Source organism: Camarhynchus parvulus, chromosome 3 (assembly GCF_901933205.1).
Source record: "Camarhynchus parvulus chromosome 3, STF_HiC, whole genome shotgun sequence".
NCBI lineage: Eukaryota > Metazoa > Chordata > Aves > Passeriformes > Thraupidae > Camarhynchus > Camarhynchus parvulus.
Window position 1 is genome coordinate 85366683 of NC_044573.1, and position 27143 is coordinate 85393825.

Consider the following 27143-nt stretch of genomic DNA (forward strand, 5'->3'; position numbering starts at 1 on the left):
ATATCAATATTGTACCAGTATACATCATAATTCACTTCCACAATATGATAGAGACTCTAGCTATATTAAATATGTAAATTAAGAAAAAATAAGTAATTTCAAAGTCATAAATTGGTTCCTAAAATATCATCGCCATGAAACAAAATAAATAATTTTAGCTAAAACTTTAGCTAAGTGCATTCATACTTCTTTTTAGGCAGAATCTTCCTACACACAAGCAACAACTGAGCATAGGAAACGAAAGCTTATTGGCAAGAATGTGTTAACACATTCTTCTTGAGAATAAGAACTTATCACCTTTATTGTGAATTTATCAGATTACGAAGATTTGTTCAGACTGCGTGCAGAAAAAAAATCCTTTCCCCATTTGTGGCAGGACAGAGGGTTTAAAACACAAAGAGAAAACAGTGGAACAGTACTAATGATTAAGACCCAATATTAAAATAACCCTTTCTGTTCTCTGTGTCTTGAAATGCTGAAGTTAATAAGTCTTCATTTTGGCAAGGTCTTTATGAAAAGACAGAGAGAACCTATGATTAATGATTGCAGCAAGAATAAATAAATGAGGACAAGATGATACTGTGAAAGTAAGCTTGAACAGGTAGTAAAAAGTTGCCAAATAAGCTGAATAGCTGAAAACTGGCTTTTTGTAAAATTAATCACTGTATTCTTTATTAAAAATTTAGAAATTAATGCTTTACTTAAAATTTTTAAAAATATAGTTAAATAATTGCACAAATTATTTTATTAAATTATTGTTGATTTTATTAGGTAAATTATTTCCTTAAATCTATTGGAACTATACCCCTTTTTTGATACTGCTGTAGTGCCAGAGGAAAAAAACTGAATCTTGAAATATACCACTGCATGGTATATTGTTGATGATTTGTAGTATAATAGAGTCCTAGGACAACTACAACACATACTGTTCTTCTGTTCCTCTGCTCTTTCTCACCTTAGGAGCATGAGAAGTGCAATTTGAAAATAAGGATTTCAGAAGCAGCATTTTAAAGGGAATTCAGAGTTCATGGCTGTGGTTTTCTATTTGTCTCATAGAATTCTTCTATTATGATTTTATTTGAAGTAGAAAAAATGTCCTTTAAGTGTTTTGGATACTTTAAACTAGACTTTCCCTACAGTCCACATCTACATATACTGGAATTCACTGTTGCTTTCATATGTGTCTTGTGATTTTCCATTCCCTCCAAAGTGTCCTATTTGGAATAAATGTTCAAATAAAGAAAGGTTCTGAAAGCTTAGTTTGTAAAAAATCTTTTTTTTCCTCTAACTCTTTGCATGAAAAATTCTTTCTGTCTATGGAATCTGTTTGAAGATTTTTGGTCACTAAATCCTAGGCTTCTTGGAATTTAAAAAAAGAGCATAGTTGCCTATAATTTGCAGAGTTGCAGAGACTTAGTTTGTGTCCACTCAAATGCATTAACTTTCCAGTTCCGCATGTCTCTCAAATATTGATTCATAACACTCATGTTTACAAGATTCTCTCTCTTAAAAAAAAATTACAAATTTTGGTAAGCGTATAAGGCAAGTATTATTTTGGCAGATGTGGAAAGATCATGGGTAAGAAATTTGAAATAAGACCAGGAAAAAGAGTTAGGTAAAACATAAAAGGGAACATATAAGTCCCAGGTTGATACAAAAGTAATTTCCATAGAACTTGTGGGTAGATGAAGACAAAAACTTTAAGAAACCTTGGATTGAAAAGACATAGTAAGACACAGATCAACTGTGAAGAATGTGAACGATGGGCAAAGTGTGGTACTATCACTGCACTTTGTGCCTTTCTAACTTCAGTCACTGCTGTGCAGCCACTATCACAAAATATCCCTTAAGCCATAGTTTCTGCTCTTGTTACAAGGTCTTATTTACACCTCTTCTAAAACAGCATTGAAAATCTTAGTCCTTGTTAATAAGATGCTTAACTGTTATCAAGGTTGAAATTCAGTTTGCTAGACAATTGCATCCATTTGTTTCCATTCACTGTCATCAATGCTAGGTCACTGTAGAGTGAATGCTGAGATTGACTTAATTATAAGTTAGGAATTCACATGCAAACGTCCCATGCACCAGCCCAAAACTGGCCCCTTTTCAATCTGATATTAGATACTCATTCACGGACGGAGTGTAATTTTTTCATTTTATATGTAAATAACTTGCTTTTCTTCCCTAACTAGAGAGTGTTGAGTTATTCATGGTAATGTATTCTTTCATCATGTTTTTTCAGAGTGGCAGTTTCTTCCAAACTTGGAACATCTCACAGCAAGCAGAGAAACCAACATCTTTTTCACACAGCATGATATTAGAATATTTGGCTAAAGGCCCTAAAACATTAAAAACAAACAAACAAACAAACAAAAATCTTATTCATGATCTTTGTGTTTACTTGTTCTGCTCAATTTGTTCTTTCATGCTTGTAGCAGACAAAGGAAATTTTGATGGCTTGGTGTTTTAATGGCCTGGTGTTTTATCTTTATAAGGAAAGGAGCCTTTTCTCCATATATTTCCAATGATTTCTAAAGGAAAAAAACATGAAGCTATATCTGAGAGAGGTTTTTCTTGTTAAATGCCATGCTTCTCAGAGCCTCACATTCTGTATGCTGTGGAACATTTATTGAAGGACTGCAACATACTCTTTTGCTGCACAGAATGATGTTAAGCTTATTCAGTGACACTGTTTGAAATTTCAAGGTTACTTTGAATTTTTTTAAAACGTCTTTTTCAGTACTTTACCTCTTTCAAGATAAGTTAAGAAGGTATACATCTTGTAAACAACTCTTTCCTACTACAAATATTAAATAAAACGTGTGCGACACAAAAGTGATAGGTATTATGTTTGATATCCGTACAATAATACCACAACTTCAGTTCATAATTCTGGACAAAATTTAGCAATCTAATTAATGTACTACATCATTTGTTGGCGGGTATTACAATTTTGAAAGACATAACATGGAAAACCAAATGTGAGAAGTATGAATTAATATCTTTGTTTCTCTACAGCAGGTGTGAAATTATGGTTTCACTGTGTGAAAGGATGGTGGCTTTACTACTGCCCTGGATACTTTCTAACTTGGCTGCAACAGGTTTGTCTCACACATCTGATAGCATGCAAGAATTGTTCTCTAACTAAAACCCTGTGAAATTAATTCTCCAAAGTACTCATGGAATCACAGAATGATTTGGGTTACAAGATATATTAAAAATCATCCAGTTCCAAACATGTCATGGGCCAGGAATCTTCCACTAAACCAGGTTACTCAAATGCCTTGGACTTTATTAGAAACATAATTTTGTTCAATTAACATTAATTTTGTTTAATATTACTGTTCTCTCTAGTTAACACATCTGTCATTAAAAAAAAAAGAATATTTACCTTTAAAAGCAATTTTCTTTTAAAATAATTTGCTTTCTGTAAAACACCAATAACTCTTCCTGTTTTGATACTTGAAATTATGCTACTAACAATGTATTTGTACCATAGTATTTGCTCTCCATCACAAGACAAATAGTTTTTGTAATTTCTTCTATAAAATATTGGACAACCATCTTCCCTTTAGTGAAAAAAATGCAGAATTTCAAAAAGGTATACAAATATTTCATTCATTGTCACAAAGGAATATCTGAATTCTCACACACGACAGCCTAAATGCAAAGAAAAACCCTGTATTTTTAATAGGAAATTTTAATCAATTTTATGATAGAAAATTTATAAACTGTGAGACAAAGGATGTTTGTCCTCTTTACCTTGAATCTGGGAACGTATGGTCCCTGCATAGTTCTTTTGGGAATCCCTACTTCATTACTTCATCCCCATGAACAAACCAATGGTCTTGTCTCATTTTTCCTTCTGATGAATGCTCTCAAAACACCAAACTGTTACAGGTTTTAAGTATAGTAAAGGGTAATCACTAATGAGATTAGGGGATAGAGTGTACCCTCAGCAAATTTTGAGGTGACACCAAGCTGAGTGCTGCTGTTGACACACCTGAAGGACATAATGTCATCAAGAGGAACCAGAATCTCATGAGGTTTAACAAACGTAAGTGCAACATGCTGCACCTGGGGTGAGTCAGCCCTGATATCAATCCAGGCTAGGGAACCAGCAACTGAGAGCAGCCCTGTCAAGAAGGATGTGGGGGTGACGGTTGATGAGAGGCTGAGCATGCCCTGGTGGCGTGTGCTCACAGCCCAGAAAGCCAGTTGTATCCTGGGCTGCATCCAAAGCAGCCTGGGCAGCAGGGCAAGGGAGGGGATTCTGCCCATCTACTCTGCTCTGGCAAGGCCCCCTCAAAGCACAGCATCCAGCTCTGGGGTCTCCAGCACAGGAAGGACATGGATGTGTTGGCGTGAGTCCAGAGGTGGGCCACCAAGATGATCAAAGGGATCATATGAGGAAAACCTGAGACAATTGGGTTTGCTCAGACTGGAGGTTTTGAGGTGGCCTAATTTCATCCTTTCAGTATCTAAACGGAGCCTACAGGGAAAGTGGAGAGAAACTATTTACAAGGACATGTAGTGACAGGACAAGACAGAATGGCTTCAAACTGAGAGTAGATGTAGATTAGATACTAGGAAGAAACTTTATTGTGCAGGGGAACAGCTGCCCAGAGAATTTGGGGATGCCACGTATCTTCAGTAAAAATTTTCTTCCTAATGTTCTTCTGGAACCTCCCCTGGCGCTGCTTGAAGACATTTCCTCCTGCCCCATTGCTGGTTGCCTTGGAGTAGAGGCCAACATCCACATGGCTACAGCTCCTTTCAGGTAGTTGTAGAGAGTGATATGGTCTCCCCTGAGCCTCCTTTTCTTCAGGCTAAACAACCCCAGCTCACTCAGCTGTTCCTTGCAGGACTTTTGCTCCAGACCCTTCACCAGCTCCATTGCCCTTCCCCAGACTCGCTCCTGCCCCTCAATGTCCGTCTTGAAATGAGGGGCCCAGAACTGAACACAGGATTTGAGGCCTCACGAGTGCCAGGTACTGGGGAAAATCACTTCCCTGGTTCTGCTGGGCACATTATTCTTGATACAGGCCAGGATTCTATTGGCCTTTTTGGCCACCTGGGCACATACTGGCTCATGTTCAGCTACTGTCAACCAGCACCCCCAGGTGCTGGGCCACTTTCCAGCCAGCACCCTTTTCTTCTGGGCCACTTTCCAGCCATTCTGTCTCCAATTTGTCTCATTAATTTAGGAATTATCTCAAGTACTTAAAAACAAGAAATGAGGGGGAATTTTTGGTGAATAATTTCTAATAATTAACATTAAAATTATCACAATTTTATTATTTATTACTTTAATATGCATACTCTACTTCAGAAGCCAAGAGAAGCCCATCTTAGCAACCAAGATAAACAGGCAGTCTAATATAGGCATCTATTATTCTCATTTCATTACCATTTTGCTTTTGTTTCATGATTCTCCAAAAAAAATCCAGCAGTGCATATGTGTATGTGTTGGCGGTGTGGGAGATAAACAAAAGATTATTTTTAAAATTATCTTGTTTTCTGAAAGAGGGAAACATATGAATGAGGTTTGTAGACAGAAAAGAAGGTTTAAAGAATGTTATTCTCTGCCTGGTTTGAATTGGGCCTGTTATCAAAATTTCTCTTCAAACTGCTTTATGATCAGAGTCAGTCTCATTATATGGGCTTCACTTAGCCAATAGCTAGTTAGCACTCTTAATGAATTCATTGAGTTCAATGGACATGAGAATACATAGTTTTCACTGAAATGCAAATATGAACACAGGAATAATCTGGGATGCCAGCAGGAGTATACTTTAGACTGAACTGGGAAAAATATAACTGTCAAAATCCATGGCCCCTAATAATGTCAGCAGATACTCTTGTGAACACAAACAGTATGAAAACCGAGGAAAGTCTCCAAGTAATATCGGAAACTGCAAGATTATGAGAACGCTTGTCTACAAAATTTGTTTTACAAGAGAAATTGATTGTGTGTGACTGGATGACAGGGGAGATGGCGCTGAACTTCCACTGTGGTAATTCAGAAATAAGGGACTGCAGAATTCCCCTCAAATTCTTGAACATTTCTGATGCTCTATGTGTCCCATGATCACTACATCCCTGTCTAGCACAGAGTGATCCTAAACCAGACTGTGATCATACAGTCAAAAATCGCAAGACTCAGTCAAGGCAAGCAGGTAAGTACCAGATGACAGCAAGAGAACATGATTCACAGTTTAACCTAATTATAAGCATCAGAAATATGATTACTACATTTTATAAAGGTTTTCAGTCCCCTTTAATTTGACAGCTAGCGTATAAAATATGTTTTTCCTCTCTAAAGCAAACAAGCATCAAAATGTCATAGCACATATCAAAAACCCATAGCACATAGGTTATGGACTAATTAACATGTGATCTACCACAGTTACATAGAAATTCTAGAAAATCCCACAATAAAGATGTACAGCAACAAATCAAAAGGGGACAGATTTTGACAACTGGACTTCCTTCTCATTGTGGAGTCCAGCTTAAAATTTTGTAACAGCTGTAATTTAATTATTAGTTTTCAGTCAGAATATAATCAAAGGGAAGTGACTGATGTCTGATCAATGACAGTTGCAATAATTACTGTATACACAGCATTTAGGAGTGCTGATCGGCAGGGCTTCCATACATAATCATGTCAATTCAACATATATAATTTAAAATAAAGCAGACTTATCTTTTCAACATAACAGAAGATGCAGAAATACTAATATAAAACGGCTTATTGCACTCTGTATGTGTAATATATGTTTAGATGGCAGAAAATAAAGGGCAGCAATTGTCCTCACTCTCAAATATTAAAGAATTTAAGAATAAAAATTCTCATTTACAACCAGTAATTGAATTAATGTTATCATCTGTTTAGTTGTAAAATTGTTTGTTTTGGAACCATATCCCAGCTCCCATCTCCTAAATCTTCACTTTCTAATACTTTTGATAGTACAGTACTACGTACAAATGCATCAAACCACCGCTGACACATACAGGCTCAGTTTCAAAAGTATGGAATAGGCAAAGAGCAACACCTTTATGTTTTTCAAAGATGTACTAAGTGTCAGATGAAAAACCAGATCTACCTCCAAGAGGAAAAAGAAATTGAGCACAAATACATTTTCACTTTTTCACTATGGTGAGTCTCACATGCATCTTATCATGCTGACTTAACTACATTAAAAAAAAAAAGCTTTAAATAATTGATGATGAATATTACAGTATACATTCAAGCGCTGCTTTGCTTTCTTAAATGAATCTATTTTTTTCCCCCAAGAAATAATAGTTCCTTAAATGTGAAATAGATTTTTTTAGGTGGGAATTCCATGGTTTTGGAGGGAAAAAAAATCTTTTTTGGTTGGCCATCATTTAGTATCAACCCAAAACCTGTAATTAATACGTCCTATATATGTCCTAATTGGTGAATAATTAGCTTGCTAGTAAGACTCCTTATTTGACTTTATATTTAATATTTCTGTTAAATCTTATTAGCATGTAGGCTTGCCAACAAAATTAGAAAGCTTATGATTTTGAATTGGGAAGCTAAAATTTTGGGAATAGGTATTTTATCCACATGAGGGAAAAAACCCCCAACACTTCAAATATGAGTTTGAACCTGTATTGCACACATAAATTATCTTTCCTTCCATTATATTATCTTTTCATGTTGGCAGAAACTATTTGTCAGCATTAAAGTGATCAGGTCATAACTTGATTTCTTTCCTTAAACAGCTATGTAATGTATGATGAATCACATTTTAGCTCTGTACTACAAAAGTTTCCTCTTCCTAATACATTAATAGGTGAAAAACCTTAGAAAAATCTGATTTAAAGAAGGGCCACAAAGATGATTAGAAAGTGGAGCACCTTTCCTATGAAGATGGTTTGAGAGAGCTGGGGCTGCTCATTTGGGAGAAGACTTTGGGCAGACCTCAGTGCAGCCTCCAGTAAATCAAGAGAAGAAGGAAAAGGACTTATAAAAAGGAGGAAGAGGGACTTTTTGTACAGGAAAGAGTGACAGTATAAGGTGCAATGGTTTTGAACTGAAAGAGGGGAGCTCTAGATTAGATATTAGGAAATTGGATGATGAATTATTTCCTAAAGAGGGTTTTGAGGCACTGGAACAGGTTTCCCAGGGAGGCTGTGTGTGCACTACCCCTTTTAGTATTCAAGCTTAGTTTGGATGGGGCTTTGAACAACCTGGTCTTGTGGAAGATGTCCCTGCCCACTGCAGAGACCTGGAACTAGGTGGTCTTTTATGTTTCTTCCAACCCAAGTCATTCTGTATTTTATTCTCTGATTCTATGATTAACATAAAAAAGGGAACAGCAGTCATTGATGGGCATGTCTCCTGGAAGGAACTCAGTAATAATTGTATAATATACAATAATAACTTTCCTTTTCCTATAGATATGTGAAGTACCAGAATGTTCTGCTGAAATTATTCAATAATCTTGGTTTAAAATGTTGAACATTAGCCTGTTACTTTGTGCTGTATTCTAGGTAAGCTACAGCTGGAAAAATGCTACTCTAGGAACCCATATTATTTTCTTCACAGCCACAGCCACCAGCTCACACACACAAAAGTCTTCTATACTTTGTAGGAAATTATGTGCAATAAAAAGGTTAAAAAAAATTACATATGCCATTTTCATGGGGAAAGAAAAAGAAATAAGAACTTTAAACTGCACAAAGCCCTTGCTGCTGCAGTGTCAGCAGTTCTGTAGAAAAGTCAATCACCCCATCATTGCTTCACTGTTCTCTTGACCCTGGAGAGATGGAAGACAGAAATGGTTTCTGAAGAAACAATCAAAAAATAAACAACAAAGAAACAGAACAAAAACAAACAAAAATTTAAAATGTTGCATACGTGATAAATCATGGTTTGTTAAAGTAAAAGAGATTTAATAGCAAGTGAGAGCTCAGACTTCAAGTATTACCTCTACACTTTGGATTATGATGTACAGAATATACATATGGTTTATTGCTTGCTGGAGACAGGGAAAAGTGAATACCGTGAATAATTCATACTTAATTCCTATTATCGCGGCACAATTCAAGAAAGCAGAGGAAATATATTGCTATTCAACACACATTTTATACATTCTTGTCAGAAAGTTTTTGGTAAGCTGTATTTTATTATGTTACATTAGCAACTTTCATCATATGCATTACTGCTCCATTAAAACAAAACTGCTTATTTCAACCAACATGAATAATAACAAGCAGCATTGTTTATATTATTAGGTAGGCTGCAGCAAAGTAAATAATACTTGGAAGGCCTGAGAAGCCATGAAGGGAAGTAGACATTTTAAAATCACTTTCCAAAGGATTTATATTATATATGTCTAAAATAACTGACAGATGTGCATACATACAGCAGAAAAAATCACAGCTGCATGTATGTGTCTTCCCATTAGTGTAAATAATTTAATTAGCAGCTTTGCTGTGTGGGAGAAAACCAAATTGTTTGGAATCCATTATTAAAAGTTTTTTAGGACTGTCTTGAAAAACCTGAAGAAGTTTTTTTCAGATTTTAACACACAGGTCTGCAACTAACTCTTAGGTAAACTAAATGTGAGATACTAAAAGAGTAATGTTTACTGACAGACATTGTAACACAGAGATTACAGCATTTACCTGTATTTGACATAGAAAAAAAAATTGTGCCCTTATGGTATACACTAAGATGGAGGCAATTGCACATACAAAGTCTCAGTACACCATATTTGTAAAATTCATAGTTCTGTGTCTTAACATCCAACTTACATCCCACCCCACCCCACCTCTTCAGCAACAGAGGTGCTTTTCTGTTTATCCAGTCCTGTTATGTTTTCCCTACACCTCTCTATGAATCCCCTATTCAGGAATGCTGCATACAGAAAAAAATATATTGTAACAAGAGTTATGCTAAAATTAATGACCATTTTCAGATGTGGAAAATAGGTATTGCAACCAACCCTGAAACGAGTTTTGAAATCTATAAACTCTTGAGGTGTCTGTTTTGAAGTCACTTGTCTGTGGCAGGTTATGTATCTATTGGCAGTCAATGGTCACTTTGTCAGCTCCCATCTGCCTTTACGCTGAGCCTCTTCCGGGCTGACCTATGTCTCTATGTCTTGTTGATACATTTCTCCTTTCTGTTAAAAATATAGCCATTTGCTATTTTATCTGATGCATACGACAAAGAAAAAAAGGTCAAAATAAATATTCGCTAGCTCCTGGCTAAACTGAATTACTGAATATAATGCTATGTAAGGAAATGACCCACAAGGAACACATCTGAATAATAACTGTTGTCTTAGTGTACCCCACTTGCATCTCTGCTTCATTCCTATGAGTTCTACATCCTGACAATTAACTGCATATAGAAAATGAAAATTTCCTTAGAATATAAAATGCAAATTAAAAATATATTTTGCACCTTTTCTCAGTTAAATTAGAATGTAGCTATATTTTGAAATCTTCCTCCATCAACTGATAAAGCTATATTTTTGCTTTAATGTAAGTTTCTTTCAATAATATAGAACTGAAATATTTGTTTTTCTTCTAATATATGGTGAAATCAATTATCTAACGTCTTGTTTTTCTGTAGAATTAAGACTACATTATGCAACAAAGCATTATCGTAACAGGTGCCATTAGACTTAAAACTTCTTTTTTATATGTATCACAAAACCATAGTCATAGAATTCCAGGTGGGAAGGATTCTCAAGAATTGTCTAGTCCAACCTTTCTTGGAAAAAGCACAGTCTAACTAAAATGGTCCAGCACCCTGTCCAGCTGAATCTTAAAAGCATCTGATACCAGGAATCCACCACCTCCCTGGGAAGATTTTTCCAATGGCTGCTTTTCTTTGTGAAATAATTTCTTTCTGTGTCCATTTGGAATCTACCCAGAAGTGACTTTTACCCTATACCTCCTAATTTTTCCATGCAACTCCTTGTAAAAAATGGGAGTCTCCATTTTCTTTGTAGCCACCCTTTCAGTACTGGAGCATGGTGACAAGGTCTCCCCTTCCCTAGGCTGAACAATCCCAGTTCTCTCAGTTTTTCCTCACATGGCAACTTCCCAGTCACTGGTCATCTTTGTGGCCTTTCTCTGGACCCTCTCCAGCCTGTCCATGTCTTTTTGTATAGTGGGAGAAAAACTGAACACAGTATGCCAGGTGTGGCCTGACAAGCCCTGAGCAGAGCGGGACAATTACTTGTTAATCTCTGCTGGTGATGCTGTTGCTGGTGAGCCCAGCGCCGCGCTGGCTTCCTTTGCAGGAGCAGCACGCCTGCTCACTCACAGTGAGCTTGCTGACCACCAGGACCCCCAGGTCCCTTTCCACAGAGCTGCTCCCCAGATGGATAGATCCCAGCCTGTGCTGCAGTCCTGGATGAAATATATGTATATAGATATAAATATACACACTATATATATATATCTATATATAAATAATATATTGTGTGTAAAATCTTGGGTTTTGTTCTATGATCTTTACAATGATAAAAATAAATCCACTGTAACAATCTTTTAAGGACAACTTTGGGTCACATGTCTCAGAATTACAGAGAATTTCAGAATGCTAGGTTGGATTTTTTCTAGAAAAATAGGAAGATGTAAAATAGCACTTGTTAGTACCTTATCTTCTGTTTACTCTATTCCCGCTAATACCTTAATTCTCAACAACCTTACAAAAGCCTGTAATTACTACTAGGTGTAATTTATCCCTTAAACCAGTATATGCTTTAATAATGCACTAACCAAAGTTCATATACATGTAATCACCCCTGTTTTGCTTTTTTTCTCCACACTATTGGCCTAAACCAATTTAATCCTTTGCCTAATCATTTAAATATATTTTATATGTGTTTCTAGTTTTTTGATTTTATGATCAATAAGTAGTGGAAGTATCCTGGTGCATATCTAGCATACTGAAAGGTCCTTCAGGTAGCACAACAAAATAGTTAAACGTTATTAATTTTTACTCAATTTTGCTCTAGCAGCTGAAAAAAATAATATCCAAAATATGGAGTGAGCAGTACTTAATTGTTATAGTTTGTGGTGGTGATATAGATACACAGCTATTTTCCAGATTTGGCATGGTGGCTAAAGAAACACAATTACCCAAAATGTAATGGAATATTTTAACTATGGGGAAAAAGAAGTGCATGCCCTGAAGCACAGCATCCAAGATGCTCTTTTGCATCTGCATGCTATCAGCAAAAAGAACAATACTATAATTTTCCAATATTTGCCAAAAGAATTGTCTTGAAATGAATAACTGCAGAAGGGTACACCTGTGAATGCTCTTTGTAAAACAAAGGGTATGACATGGGATATGAGAAGTCAATAGAAACCTGTCATTCAAATTCTCCTATGCTAACCTCTGCATGCTGCAAAGCCAACAAATGCTATTTTCTTCATAATGCCATTTGTGAAGGTAACTGATGGCAAACACAAGCAATTAGAAATAAAATATCTGCTTTATTATAAAATATCTGCTATATTAAACTATTTTCTACTGAGATCAGTACAAATCAAGCAGGCATGTTAGATAACTGTAATAAAAGCATTTAACTAAAAAAAGAAATATTTTTCCTTTTTACAGTTGATACAAGTACTAAAGTCAGTTAGGCACAGTAAATGAAGCCCATACACTGCGCATCTAAATCATTGGTAGTTGTGTACTATCTTCCAAAGTTTTCAGAACTTTTTGAACTGAGTAAACAATCAATCAGAACATCGTTCCTGTCAAAAATATCCAGTGATGATACTCACTAAAATGCAGAACAAATTGGTGATGCTCCCACATTTGTTTTAGCACTATAGTATAAATCAGCAGCATATAAAAGGGTAATCAGACAACAGAACTGACAGCAGTGTTTTACAGTACTCAATAAATTTCATGCCTGAATAGAAAATGACAGAGCAGCACTGAAAGCACTGTGTGCTTTCCAGCTTTGCAGTCCAGATTCAGCAAATGACCAAGGAATTTACAACATGACATCAATGAAATTAATGCTTCAAAACCTGAAGTTGTGAAAAAGCTTCAAATCAAAAAGCTTCCTTAAAATCTCTTTATGACGTCAGTGGTATTTGGAAAGATAAGACACAAGCTTCTGACCTTTAAAGATCCCTAACTGCTTAACGGAGAATTTCAGTTTTGGCAATGTCAAACAATTTATGGCTGAACTAATCTCAGTAAGAATTCTTTCAAAAATTGGTGACTGGCGCCTTCAAGAAAGGGACTCTTGGCAAAACTGGAATTCCACCAGCAGAAAAATAAAAAAAAAAAATACTGAATCATTGGAATACTTCTGTGCTCAGAGTCTTCACCAAAACTGACCTTGGACTGTGTAAATTTTAAGTACAACTGATGTTATTGATATACCAGCTAGGGCCATAAAAGTCTGAAATTTGGATTAACATCTTTCTCTGGGAGATCTTGGAGCACTGTGTCCCCTTGGCTGGGGATGAACCAATATATGTTCTAACATATCATCAGAACATATACTCAGGAGAGAGAAGGCAAGGTAAAGAGACAGACTGACAGAAAGAAATTGGGAAAGAAACAAGGGACCTTACCTCACTTTTAAATTGCCTTGCTGTGGTTGTCCATCATAAATTGACAAAATATCAAAATCTTCCTCGAGGGCAAAAGTATGAAATGACAATTGTATCCTGTTACGCTCTCCTGTGATAATGATCCATGTGCAGTTGGCATAATTTGGATAACCATGAGGAAATCCAGGGCTTTCTATAGTACCATTTGGTCCCTGTACTAAGCCTCCACAGTTCTGACCTGAAAAAGAAGAAAGGAAAATTTACAGTTGGTTTTCTTTCCCCTCACTCAGTATATATTCTTACATAAGTACCTATATGAAAACGTAATTTTAAAATACCTTTTCTACATTACAAACAGCACATAAAATTGTATTTATACCATTCTTCCCTTTGGATTAAAAACCCTCATAGCTGGATTTTCTGAGACATTCAACATCTTTTTATGCATTGAATCATTATTTAGGGTTCTGTGGTATTAACAATGTATGACTTATTCATTCAAATGTGAAATTTCAGCATTAACTTTAATGCCAGAAATTCAACAGACTTACAGTTCTAATGACAAGAGAGTGTTCAAAACTTTTTGGCAAATGCCATTTAAAAAGTTTCTATATAAGTACTAAAATATCAGAGTTTCTGATGCTCTGAAACCTACTTCAACATGAAGAGCAAAATGTAAACCCATTTAATATGCTTTGTATTGCAACCAGAAGATTTCTATACTTTGAAAATACAGCAAAATTTCTGTGGTATAATATTTGTAGTTCTATGGGTTTTGTGATAAGAAAAGTGGGTGGATTTTGGTCTTTTTGGTGTTGTGTTTTTGGATTTTTTTTGTGTTTTGGTTTTTTTTTAAATTTGTTTGTTTGTTTGTTTGTTTTGGTTGGTTGGTTGGTTGGTGGTGTTTTGCTTTGGTTTTGGTTTTTTGGGGCTTATTTTTTTATTTTTATTTAGCTTTTTTTGTTTGGGTTGGGTTGAGTTGGGTTTGTTTTTTGTTTTTGTTTTTTTTTGATTCTTAGAAAATAACACTAGAAGTTTACTCAGCAGGTTTTGTAACTGGTTTGTATATTCTACAGACTTTGTGAGAGCATGATAGCTCATTAACGGGAAGTCCTCAGCAAGAAACCTTGACTTACGGTGCACACTGTTGCTAGTTTCCTATTTGACTTTGTTAATTCCCCACACAACAGCTCTACTGACTCTGAGCTGGAGAGAAGCGTTAATGAAATATTTGAACAGAGAAAAATATAAGGGCATTCTGTGGACTGTAATGCTTGGATTATTATATGCACTTTAGGCACTTCAGAACAAGAAAAATCCTGTATTTTATTGTTACACCTAAACCAGAAGGGTGTTTCTGACTGAAATTTTGTTTTTAACTTCCCAGCAGTGGGTCTCTCACACTTAATCTTTCAGAGAAATGCTGTCAAATTTTTGCAGGAGGTTTCTAAATCTTAACAAGATGGATTTAATAAAAGGGATTTGGTCCTAAAACTAAAGAACTTACTAGTATATAATTTTTACTTCTTCTAAATTTCAGATATAATAACTCTAATGAAGAGATAAAAAGGCTGTGGTGATTCAGGATTCAGGAAACTTTTAAAATAAAAATCTTCTCTGGTATACCTATCATGTGATTCAATTTAACAAGACATCTTTATTATCCAACATTTGCAAAGAAGGAACCTCTTAAACCATGAACTTAGCATGAATGTTTCAGTTATGTACTGTTCACTAAAAATTATCAGCATGCTTGCAGACACTTGCAGATGCATTGTATCCTTCTTCCTACAACCGCAGGGGAAATGTCAGAAAAATGCCACAAACAATTTAAAATAATTTAATTACTACAGAACTGATGTTCTGAAAACAGAAAAGGACAATTATAGTGACAGCCCACCACCCTGTTTCTCTAACCAGTTACTTCATGTCTCCAACATTTCAGTAAGTCAAGTACCCCTTGCAAGCTGTGCTGCACAGCAGCCTTCCTACCACTTGGGTGTGAAAGGTTTGCACTAAAAAAGGAGTGCATCCTAGCAATTCATCCAAAATCTGTCAAAGACAGAACCCCATTTTAGGAGAAGATATTTGTAATTCTAGTGTATAAAGAATACAGTATACCATATGTAACTGCATATGTAAATGCAGTGTCTTCATTTCTGATATCCATGGAGACAAACAAATTATGTCCCCAATCTCTTTGGAAATCCTAGAGCTGGCTTAAAGTAAAATTTTATTAACCTTTATTTTTAAGATTTAATAACTTTATAGTTATATTGTTATACAGTTTATAATATAAACTTTATTAACCTTTATTCTTAAACTCCATATTGCTGGGGTAGTAAGTGAACCCTCACAGCCCCCACATGGCCATCATTAGCAGCTTCCTTACACAGACGTTTGTACTACTTGCAGAAGTTGTCAACTGCCAATGATTACTCCCAGTTTTATCCCAAAACGTGTTTTGTACTCCTATTTGTAGACACAGGTTATTGTGAATCATTATTTTGGAAAATAAAACAACTTTAATGAGGAATAAGGCATAAAATGTTTTACTACTGTTTAACTTAAGCATTTCTTACAACCCAGAGACCTTTTTTCTCCACTTTTTTTTTTACTCTCTTGTATATATATTCCTCCAGTACTGAAACTATTCATACACATATTGTCTATTCACCTTGTACCCAAAAAAACATGAGGCAAAGGAGAATCATAAAGAAAAACGATTACTGTGAAATGCTATTTAGGTTTGTTCTTAATTTTATATGCATATAAAAATATATACTTATTTACTTGGTGTTCAGTAAAAAAACAAGTAAAAATCCTAGGAGAAATTTAATACACAATTACCTCCCAGAAAATTCATTGCTGCACACACACAATTTCAAGGAAAATTTTGCTTCTGTGTGAGCAATACTGAAAGAGGTTTTAAGAGCTATACAGACCCAGAAAACACATCTCCTAAGACTATCCCTGCCTAGTTAAGATACAAGCATGTTAGCAGAGCAGAATGTAGAAAAAATGCCAGCTGCTATCTGTATAATACCTATTTTGTCAATATATGCAAGTCTAAAACCTTCAGAACTCTCAAATGTTACACCTCTTCAAAGGAGTAAAATTCAGCATCAAACCACTTAAGAGAGATTCAGTTGGAGGATATACTTGGAGAACAGGAACAAAGAGACTTAGGGTGACAGGTAGCAGCAAATTAGATAAGAGTTGAGCATACAAAATGCCACAAGAAATAATGCAGTTTCTGACTGCAGAGACACCACAGACCAGTGAGATTACACTGATGAGATTAGCTAAGATTATTTTGTTTCTTATGTGTATTTTAAGAGAAGAAAGAATCATCAAAGTAAAGAAAATAAACATATCAACAGGAAAATGTAAAAAAATATCAGCAGAGATTAAGTTGTTCTACTGGGCTGAATGTCGAATGAATATCACTGAATACACCCCATAAAGTTCTATTCCTACATTTCACTTTAGTTTTGGCCTTTATGTCAAATAACAAAATAAATATTGCCATTTTTCACAAGATATGCAGTCACTGATTGAGTACAATAGGAACACACTGATTTATTTTAATACTAAAGGTGTATTAGACTGTGATTGTTTGTATGATACAACATTACTGTTTATATGAGTACAAACTATGCAGCAATTATTATTTTTCTGTCATACGCTGTCTGTAAGAGCTATTTTTACCTTATGATATAAAAAGTGTATTTTAAGAAAACTGATGCTCTTGGGTTGTTGTTGAAAAATATTTCAAGTGATAATATTTAAAGTGAATAAACAGTGTTATTCTTTTTTTCAAAGTTACTTTGTGTATCTGGTACCAGTCCTATTGCACCTACTCAGGCTCAGTATTTCCCAGTTGTGATCCCTAAGTGAGAGCCAAAGAAGAAAACAAAACACTGCAATTTTGCCCTTAATAGTGGTGTCAAATGGGTAGTAGAATCACTAGGAATCAGTATAATTTTAATAATGCATTGCTGTAAGATTTTGAACAAACTTAGAAAAATAAAAACTTAGAAAACACTTATTAAAAAGTCAGATTTTTATTTTCCTGGGTCTTTAGGGTTTATTTATCTCATACTCCCCCTACACACACTTCCCACCCTGTTTACCATATTCATTGACTTTTTTTTTTGTTTGTTTCAAGTTTCAAATGCTTCTACAAAAAATATGCAAAAAGAAGCACTTCTCTTCTTGTAATTCATAAAGTAGTCTGTGGAAGACTAACACATATGTATGCATATACATATTTATATAATAATAGTTAGGAATTTTTGCAGGATACATGTATTTTGAACAAGAAAACTATAAAATGCATCAAAACTAACTCTAGTAAAGTCAGTGCTGCTAAAGATATTTTGATCAATCATATTGAAAATGAAGTAATGTATATTCTTATGACTGTAAGTAGTACCTTCCATTCTGCAGCTACAGAGACTGAGAAAATGTATCTAGCAAGACTGGATCTTCCTCATTCCTTGAAATAGTTTCTTAAATGACTTTGTTAAAGTAGTAAATTTAATAAGTAAGAACAGCTGCATTCAGCCAGATCAAAGGCTCATTCTGGTCAGAACCTTTTCTCCAACAGCACGTCAAAGGAGAGAGGACTTCGACAATAAAATATCCCTCCCATTCATGAGCAGCATCTCAGGAATTTCTTAAAAGGAAGACAGTCCAGTACCCTTGTCTTTCTATTTAATTGTCCTTGATATTATAGTTCTTTATAAACTCATCTCTGAGTCATCCTCTGAGTCTATACTAACTTCTAGAGTCTTTCAGGTATTGTAGAGGAAATCCTAAAACATAAAAAAGCTATTTTCTGTGTTTGTTCAGCATTTACCATCTGTTAGGTTCATATGACACCCCAGTAAGTTTATTCATGAAAAGAGAACATAAAGATGATTTTTTCCTCTGCTTTCTATGCCTCTCAGCATCTCACTGACCTTTGTCATGTTTCAGCTTCTTTTATTTCCAAGTTCAAAAATTCCATTTCATATTGTTGTTCTTTGCACCTAAGCAATTTTGTCACCTTTCTATGACCATTTTGATGCTATGTTATACCCTGCATGAGACAGGGATACCAAAACTTTAATATTCAAACTGTGTGTACATCATTTACACAGGAATAATTTTAATCCTTTTCCTTCTTCTCCCACTTATTTCATATTTTCTTTTCTAAGGTAAGTAGTAGCTTGATATTTTATATGACTATGGATTATAATGAAGATTTATTTTCTCTGGAATCACAGAGAGGCTGTGCCATTTTACATAGAAAAATGTGATTTATTAGATTTCCTCCAGTTTATTACTATGTACATCACATCACATCGCATTTGTCTATTCTAAATTTTATCAACTACTCCAACATCCCCTTACTTGATCACATAAGTCTATTTTTTGTAATTCTTCACAATTGTTCCTCAATTCCATTAACTCGCCACTTCCTATCATCACAGTCACTTCACTGCTCACTCTCTTTGGAAATCACTTATGAGAGCACTGAACACACATGCCAGCACAGATTTCTTTGGGAGGCCATAGTGACTCCTTCCTTTGTAAAAAAAAATCCATTTTCTTCTAAGGCTTTTATCCAACCTTTCAGCAACGTACAACTTTCTTATGCCCCACCTGATTTATTTCCTTTACAGCTGTTACTGGGGAGCCTTGTTCAATATTGTCTGGAATTCTGATGACCTTTTTGCACAATCAGGCTGGCTCATTCTAAGAACTCCAGTAGGTTTGAAGAGCATATAATTTTAAACTTTTTCTTCCAGATGTCATATCTAATCATTTGTCAATTGACCTTTTTCCTTAATAGAGTTTTCTAACACAAATTCCAGACGTTCCAGCCTTTATGTCTTAGCGCCCCTTGGTCCCTTTTAAATATGGACATCTAAGGTGAATTGAAGCTGGAGATTACTTTTGCTTTGCAGCAATTTTTTTTCCTAGATTGTCTCTTAAACTCTGGATAATACATGGTGCTTGTGACATTACTGTTTCTTTTGTCTGTTTGTTCCATAACCAGTTCTACCAATATTTTTTACTTTAAAGAGAGGTGTTGAGGAATTTTCCACAGACAACAGTTCAGGCATGGCAATTACAAAGCATATATATTTTTTGCTGTCTTCCCTAATCTTGTTTTTATGCTGTTAGTTATTGGCCCAGCAAGAATCTCTTGCAGGGTACTTGCTCCACCTGTGTTCAAAAGAGGAGTAATTTTTAGTTTTACAGTGCTGGCATGCAATGCTCTTGGACGCTAATATTTTATTTCCAGAAAAGTGTTCAGAGAGGGCCCAGCAGCCCCTAAATCTTACTGAGATCTCACTGCTTTCACTCATCTTACCTTGGGATTATCTCCCTCTGGCACAAAACAGCACTGACCACTTGCTTTGGAGATATAACAGGATCAATCCCATCATGTCTCTCCCATTCTTATTTGTGAGGCCTTAATTATAGGAGTTAAAGCATAGAGTCTTCAAAGATTTTTAAATCCTCTCTCCTGCACAGTAAATTCTCTCATGGCCACAGAGCACCTCATGCCTGCAATTTTGACTCCTTTAACTCAAACGTGCACAATTGCAGAGCTTTGTTACTGCAGTGTTAGCCACAACTTAAATGACTTTGAGCAGCAAAGTGCATGACAGCAACAGCTTCTTAAATATGACTTAAAAAAAAAAGATAAAAAAATGTTCCTGATAATGCAAACAAGTGTTATGTACACATAGAACAAAAATATTTCTTGTTGAACTACAACAGGTAACTACAGATTTAAATTGTTGCCGCTATCAGTTGAGACAGTGCAGCAGTACGGAGCTGTAAGACATGAATGGGTGGTTTGCACACCTTGTTTCAACCATCTATTTTTCCCTTCTCTTGTGTTTTTATAGTCTCTCTTTGTATTTTCTCTTCTCCTGAGCACTATGTAATCTGCCAGCACTTCCTACCCCCACTTAGACCTGCAGGCCCTGCAGCCCCTGCCATCAGTTGGCTGTGCTCTGCACTGGGCCTTCATCACTTCTCCCTCATTAATATAACCTCAAGGCACCTTCTGACTGTCTTACTACTCAGTAAAACTGCTGTTTCCTAAATAACTTCAGTCAAGAACGGAAATTTCAAATGGCTAGAAATGCAAAGGCACTATTCTTCGAGGACTGTTTTGAATAGCATGTAGCTCTTCAAGTGTCCTTTAAAAATCCATAAAAAAACCTCATAACACCATTACAAGGCACTTTCCAGGTAATTAATCAAATCAGAAAGTACTGAGACCCTTTTAATTTAGGCATCATTGAAGATTTATTCACAAGCAAGCCACAATCTTTACTGGCATCCCTAGAGCGTGCCCCAGCACAGAGATCTCACAAAGAGGGCACCTGCCCCACACCAGAGTCTGCTTGCTGTGCCTGCCATCACTTCCCAGCCTCAGGGGGAACTGGCACCGCAAGGCTTCAGTACTTCAGATATTTAAACATACTCAAGACAGTCCTAGCACAATGTGAAGTGAGAACAGTGTAAATTTACTCACTATGCTTTTGCAAGACAGGCAAAAATAATTTCAAGAGAATTAGTGAGAATTTTTTTCAAAATAATTTGATCTGAAATAATGTCTGGGGAGACCTCAGTGAGTGACAGCCTGTCCCAGCCCCAGATGGGGCCATGCCTGGCTACATTGTAGCACCAGGAGCCAGGGCAGGTTTGTGAGTGTGTGGATGCTGGTGAACATCTGGACAGATGTGGTGATGGGCTGGGGACAAGGAGAGAAACACAGGAAGGGTTCTTCAAGGACAAGACCCTGGGCTGGGTGACTACTGCAGCCCAGGGAAATTGTAGTCAGCTCCGTGGGTGGGTGAGTGAGTGGAACACAACTGCCCCAGGGCAGAGATGGGAAATCAAGTGAGGCCAGTGGCGCTGTCTGAGCTCATGTGAGCGTGTCTGACTCTGTTCATCCGTGCAGCCAGCTCTGTACATGTGTACATGGTGAATTCTTGTGCTCTGTACTGGGAAAAGCTGCTCAGCCTTGTCACTGCCTGTGCCTGGGGAAGAGATGGGGCAGCCTCGCCTCTGTAGGATGCTGGATTCAAGAACACTATCAGCTGCCTCTCAATTATTACATATTCTGTACCTTTGGACTAAAGGTAAAAAAAGAGGGGAAATGGCAGGTAAATTACAAAACTGAGATGGATTTCTTTTAAATGCAGATCTACTCAAACCCTGCAATTTTTGGCTGCGACCAGTCTAGGACCTTCATGGAGTCCCTCTTGCATGAGATGCTTGAATGCATGTAATGACCTTAAATTCTGATGCAGACATTCACAAGGTGACTGGAACTTCATCAGTCTATAAAATATTTTAAATTCAGACCTTCTAGCCACAGGGTATATATTCATTGATTGTGCTGATGAAACTACAAGCTGGTGTTTTTAAAGTCTCAGATTAGTACTATGAAAGTCAGGCAATAGATTTTTGTACCATTTCCTATGTATACTCAAGTCTTTATCCAGAATTCAACTGAAATAAAATTTTCCTAAAGGTTAAAGAATAGTATTACTATTCTGCAAGAAATTCATAAACAATTTTGCCATAATGCTAGCTCTGCCAGAGCAAAATATTTTAATTGCAAGTATGTAAAAGTTTTTATTTTAATGAAGTTCTAGAAGCTGAAATGTATATTACACATAAACTAGATTATGCTGCCATTACAAATTGAGAAAAAGGTATTTCATGTCCTCTTTTTAATACTGGATTGCCCAAAAAGACCAGTAAATCAGTATTCACAAAGGTTAATGGGTAAAATATGGGATACTATTCTCTCCATAGGAAATACTTTTTTTTTAAAAAAGGCTTTTAATACTTAAAAAAAACCCCAAAAAACAGTGTATAACACTATCAACTCAGTGCCACTAGTCAGTAGAGGCAAAAAAATAATAAGACCATAACAACACTTTCAAGGCTACAGCTTGACAGTGCTTCCTTCTGACACAGCAATAAGTTCTTAATTAAAAGCAGCTAGATTATATGAAGTTGGTTTGTCCCTTCTCCTGTGAAAATATATATTTTTTCCCAGTAAAGCAAAGATCTTTGCACACTCTTCTTTCTTCCTTTGAATTCACAGATTCATCAAAATGAAGGAAAGAAAATGCATCAAAAAGAGAGGAAAGCAATGCAAGTCCTATACCAGATTTGAAATATGTAGAAGGTAGTGTTGAAAAAGTTATCTTACAGAGAGTAAGACCCTATATTTTAAAATTCTGAGCTAAGTGTAGATTTAGCACCCTTGAAAAAAAGACTATTCTTCATAGATGCAAACTCATTCTGCAAAAGGAGACCACTGAGGACAGGTTGGATTTTATTTTTCTACTTTTCTAAGATAAAGTAAAATACATTGAGGCTTTAGGTAAACATCACTGTTACAGTTGCTTAGCAACAGCTGGTAGAATTAGAGAGCATTGTACAGCTCAGGTAGATAAAAGGAAAGTGCTTATTTCATTGTTTGTGAAATACTCAAACAATAAAAGAAATGCTCTTCTGAGCTTCACTGGAACAAGAGCAACACTACTGTAGGAAAACTACTCTGAGGATTTCTTTACCCCTCTTCTGCCAGACTCCTGGAGCATATGGGATAATTGTCTGTACCAAATCTGATCACTTCAGCATTGTCACCTTGACTTTCATTTTTTATTGATGCCTTTTATTGGTGCCACTTTCCCAGACCACTTCACTGACAGCCTTGCTCACATGCCAGAATCTTACAGCAGCTTTTCTTTTTATAATCTTTGTCACAGGATGCCTACACCATGAGGCTGAAAAGTGTACCAAGTGTACCTCAAGCAGTTTCGTTTTAAACTACCACTAAAGAACTTATTGTCAAAAGGCCCAGTTCTGAAGACCAGGAAAAATCCATTTGTCTCATTGTAACTGCTCTATGAACATCATCTGCATTAACTACTTCTTCTTGCCTGAAAGTTATTACTTTGTGCACCACTTCTGTTATCCAGAAGGCTTTCCAGCATTTTTTCCATTGTCCACATATATCCAGTCCAGAAAAGGTTTCATATTTGTTCGTCCCTGTTACTTGAATTCATTCTTTCTTTGCATTTAAAACAGAGTGGAGCCAGCTGACATCAGCTGAGAAGGACAAATACTATCTTCCAAATTAAATGGCTAAATCATAATGAGGAAAAAGAATGAGCGACAATAAATTTTTCAATAGTCATTAGAGAAGTTTCGTTTTCAAAGATGAAAGACTTATTTTTAGAATTTAATTTGGAAAGATCAGATGACATTACATTAGGGTTTAATGTTAAAACCATCACTTTGTTAATAAAAGCACATTTTGCAGGAAGAATTTTATCCAGAACATTAAAAATTATATTTTATGGATCTATTGCAAGAAATCAGGAAACATTCTTCTGGACAGGTGCATTACTTCTATGCACATAATTGTGCTCCTGATTTAGATGTGAATTTTATACAAAGCAGAATATTTGCACTATGCAATGCATATACAAGAAAAAAGAATTAAAAAATAACATTGTAGCAGAACACAGTATTGAAGCATTTGCAAAGTTAAATATAATCAAAACAGAGATAAAGGGACAACACATGCAGGCATAAACCAGAAATTTACACACACAAAACACATACAATCTATGACTTTCCTTAACATCACCAAAGGTAGAATGATGCAGCATACATACTGTCCCTTGAAATTATAAAATCAAAGTACAGCTGTGTGAAACACTCATGAATGGAACTGAAATGATGTTTTCTAATAATCTTCATCACAGGAAATTTAATACCTTATGTTTTGTATTGTATTTACATGGTTACACAGTATTAAAGTAATTTCTTATTTTAGTGGGGCACTGGGATGGCATGAAGGGTGATGCAGCTGCTGTGCCTGAGTCACAATGTCAGTACCTAAGATTAATGCAAAGCTATTTCAGACTGGAGAAGTTAACCACCATCTTGCAGCATCAATAACACTCACAACTGAATGAGTAACTATAGGTCTGATTCAGCATTGCTCCAATCCTTTGGCTTATCTACATTAACTCAAAATGGTGCCAAAATGCTGCTAGTGTGATTTGGTGCCCCCAGCTCATACTGGAGTAAAATGAGGAGGGAATAAGATATCTTTGTGTTTCATCACAAGATCTAGTTTTACTTCTCCCATATGAAATAGTATGTTTCAGTGTTAGTTTTTCCACTGTGTAAATCTCAAGAAATTATTTGTATTTGTAAATAATAGCAAATAATGTTGTGAACAGTAAGAAAACTGCAATCAGCATTGGCTTTAAGGTACAGCTGATTAGAATAACATATTAAAAATAGTGTATATATAGTATGTCTATTTACTCATTAAACACCATCAGCCCATGCAAATGATTCAAATATGCTACAGAAATAAAAGCAGAATTCAAACAAATTAAGAGACAGATGATAGTACAAACTGAAACTATAAAGATTCAAGAATATGTTTATTACATAATTAAATTACTTCACCTAACAGTGCAACACTCCAACAGTATCATACAAAAGTTTCTCATGGAATTATGATAGATGCTGTTTTTAAATACCAAATTGAAAAAATCACCCAAATATTCAATTATTGATTAGAGATAAACGATATGAAATTGAAGAAACTGAACTTATTTCAGGCTTTTCATGCAGCTTGTGTCCCCACATAATGTGTCTACATCACAACACTCAAGCACTACTTCAGGGACTAGTCCTGAACTCAATTTCTCAAAGGGATTTCAAATCCTTGATTAAGGCATAACTGAAATACACAGAAGAAATCTACTCTTTGCAAGAATATTACAAGCAAAACCTTATTATGTTCATTTTATGTGAAATAATGTACAAAAGAAAAAAGCCGTCTGCATCACTGATTCATCCTCAGGAACCTGTGTGACTGACAGGAAATGCAGAGCCAGAAGCAGCATAGCAAGTAGATGATATTCATGTTGGCACTGCTAAAGCTGGTTGTGCCAGGGTGGGTGAAATGTAGGCTGATCTGCCATGTCAGGGCTGTGTCTGTGGTGCAGAACTGCTCTCAGACCTGTGAATTATCCCAATGTCCATAGGCACTGCTTCCACAAAATGATATGGAGATTCTCTAGAATATTTTTAATTTACCACTCACACGAGATACCTTTATGGTTCCACACACATTCTAATGCAAACAATTTTCTAGACAACGTACAAATACAACATTGTGTGTTCCTTCTCTAGGCCTAAAATTATTGGCTTTGATGTTTGTGATAATCAAGTGACTTTAAATAAAATAGTTGAGGTATGGGGGTGATGAAGGGTGGAAAGCATTGGTCCTGAGATCCTAGCCTTTCTGAACAGTAGCAATGTTTATCTGACTCTGCAAGTGTCCAGGGGTGTTATCATACACCCACTGAAGCCAATGCCAAGGAATCCACGGACCCCAGGGACAGAAGAAACTACTTTGTACACTCTAATAATTTACATATCTGTACTGCTTCTAGGAGAAGAAAATCCAAATGAGAACCTATTGGAATGGCTCAAAAGAAGTGCACATGCCTTTGGGAGACTGCACATGGCCTTTAACAAGAGCAGGGTAAGAATCTAAAATATTGGCTTTCACTTATGTTACATCAGACTGCATTATGTCATGCTGTCTCACATCTCACCTGACAGGCACATTTCTGTTACAAAACATAACACAGAGAAAACAGCAGTGATTTGAAAACATGTTTATGTTAACTGAGGTGAATAGTCAATTAGCAGATAACATAAAAGAAGCTCTAATTAGTTAGAAGATTCTTGTCCATAAGAATAAAAAGCATTATCAATTCTACAATTTTTATACAACTATATATACATTATTAATACAAGAAGCACTGTAATAGTTATTAAACTACAGCTGTATGATCTACTCTTGAAAGTCTGAAAGTGCTCACTTCTGTCATACCCTTAGCCCACCTGACTCTCAGCTCACCCTTCTATCTACAACTTCCTTATTCAGGGAGGAACGTGATCATATGTATGTGAAAAACACTGAACATATGGATCCCGTGGTAGAAATTCTAAAATTAAATTGTCCACCATGGCTTGCAGGACAGACAGCAAAGTCTTGTGTGATGATTCAGCTACATTACTGACTATTTAAATTGATTATTTGCTTTAGCTGCAACCATAACATCTTCTTTCTGTCATGGCAACCTATACCTGAAGTTGTGTAAGTCAAGGTATGGTCATGAGCTGCAATCATCCAGTTCATACAAATAATGTTCTTACAATTTCACAGAAAAAAAACTGAAGTATTAGTGTATTTTGAAAACAAATTTAAGATTCACAGCATTGTATAGTTTATAAACAAAATCTGGTCATGAAATACCACACCTATTATATATAAAATTATTACAAAATGAAGCAAATAGTGTTTGCGATCCCTGTCATTTGACATAACAAGTATTTTCCCATGTTTACATTTATGAAGTGTTTATTCTGTAGGCTATGAAAACAACTAGAGCCAGCAAACAGAACATCAAAGGTCACACATAAAAGTATTA

At 35.8% G+C, this 27143-nt stretch overlaps 1 protein-coding gene across 1 annotated transcript in view; it reads right to left on the bottom strand.

The window, feature by feature from the left end:
- The window catches only part of CSMD1 (CUB and Sushi multiple domains 1), a 1057303-nt gene that overhangs the window by 832390 nt on the left and 197770 nt on the right, over positions 1-27143 (bottom strand). Inside the window, exon 2 of the mRNA XM_030946379.1 lies at positions 13597-13813. Coding sequence (XP_030802239.1) covers positions 13597-13813 — 217 coding nt within the window. The remainder of the gene's footprint in view (positions 1-13596; positions 13814-27143) is intronic.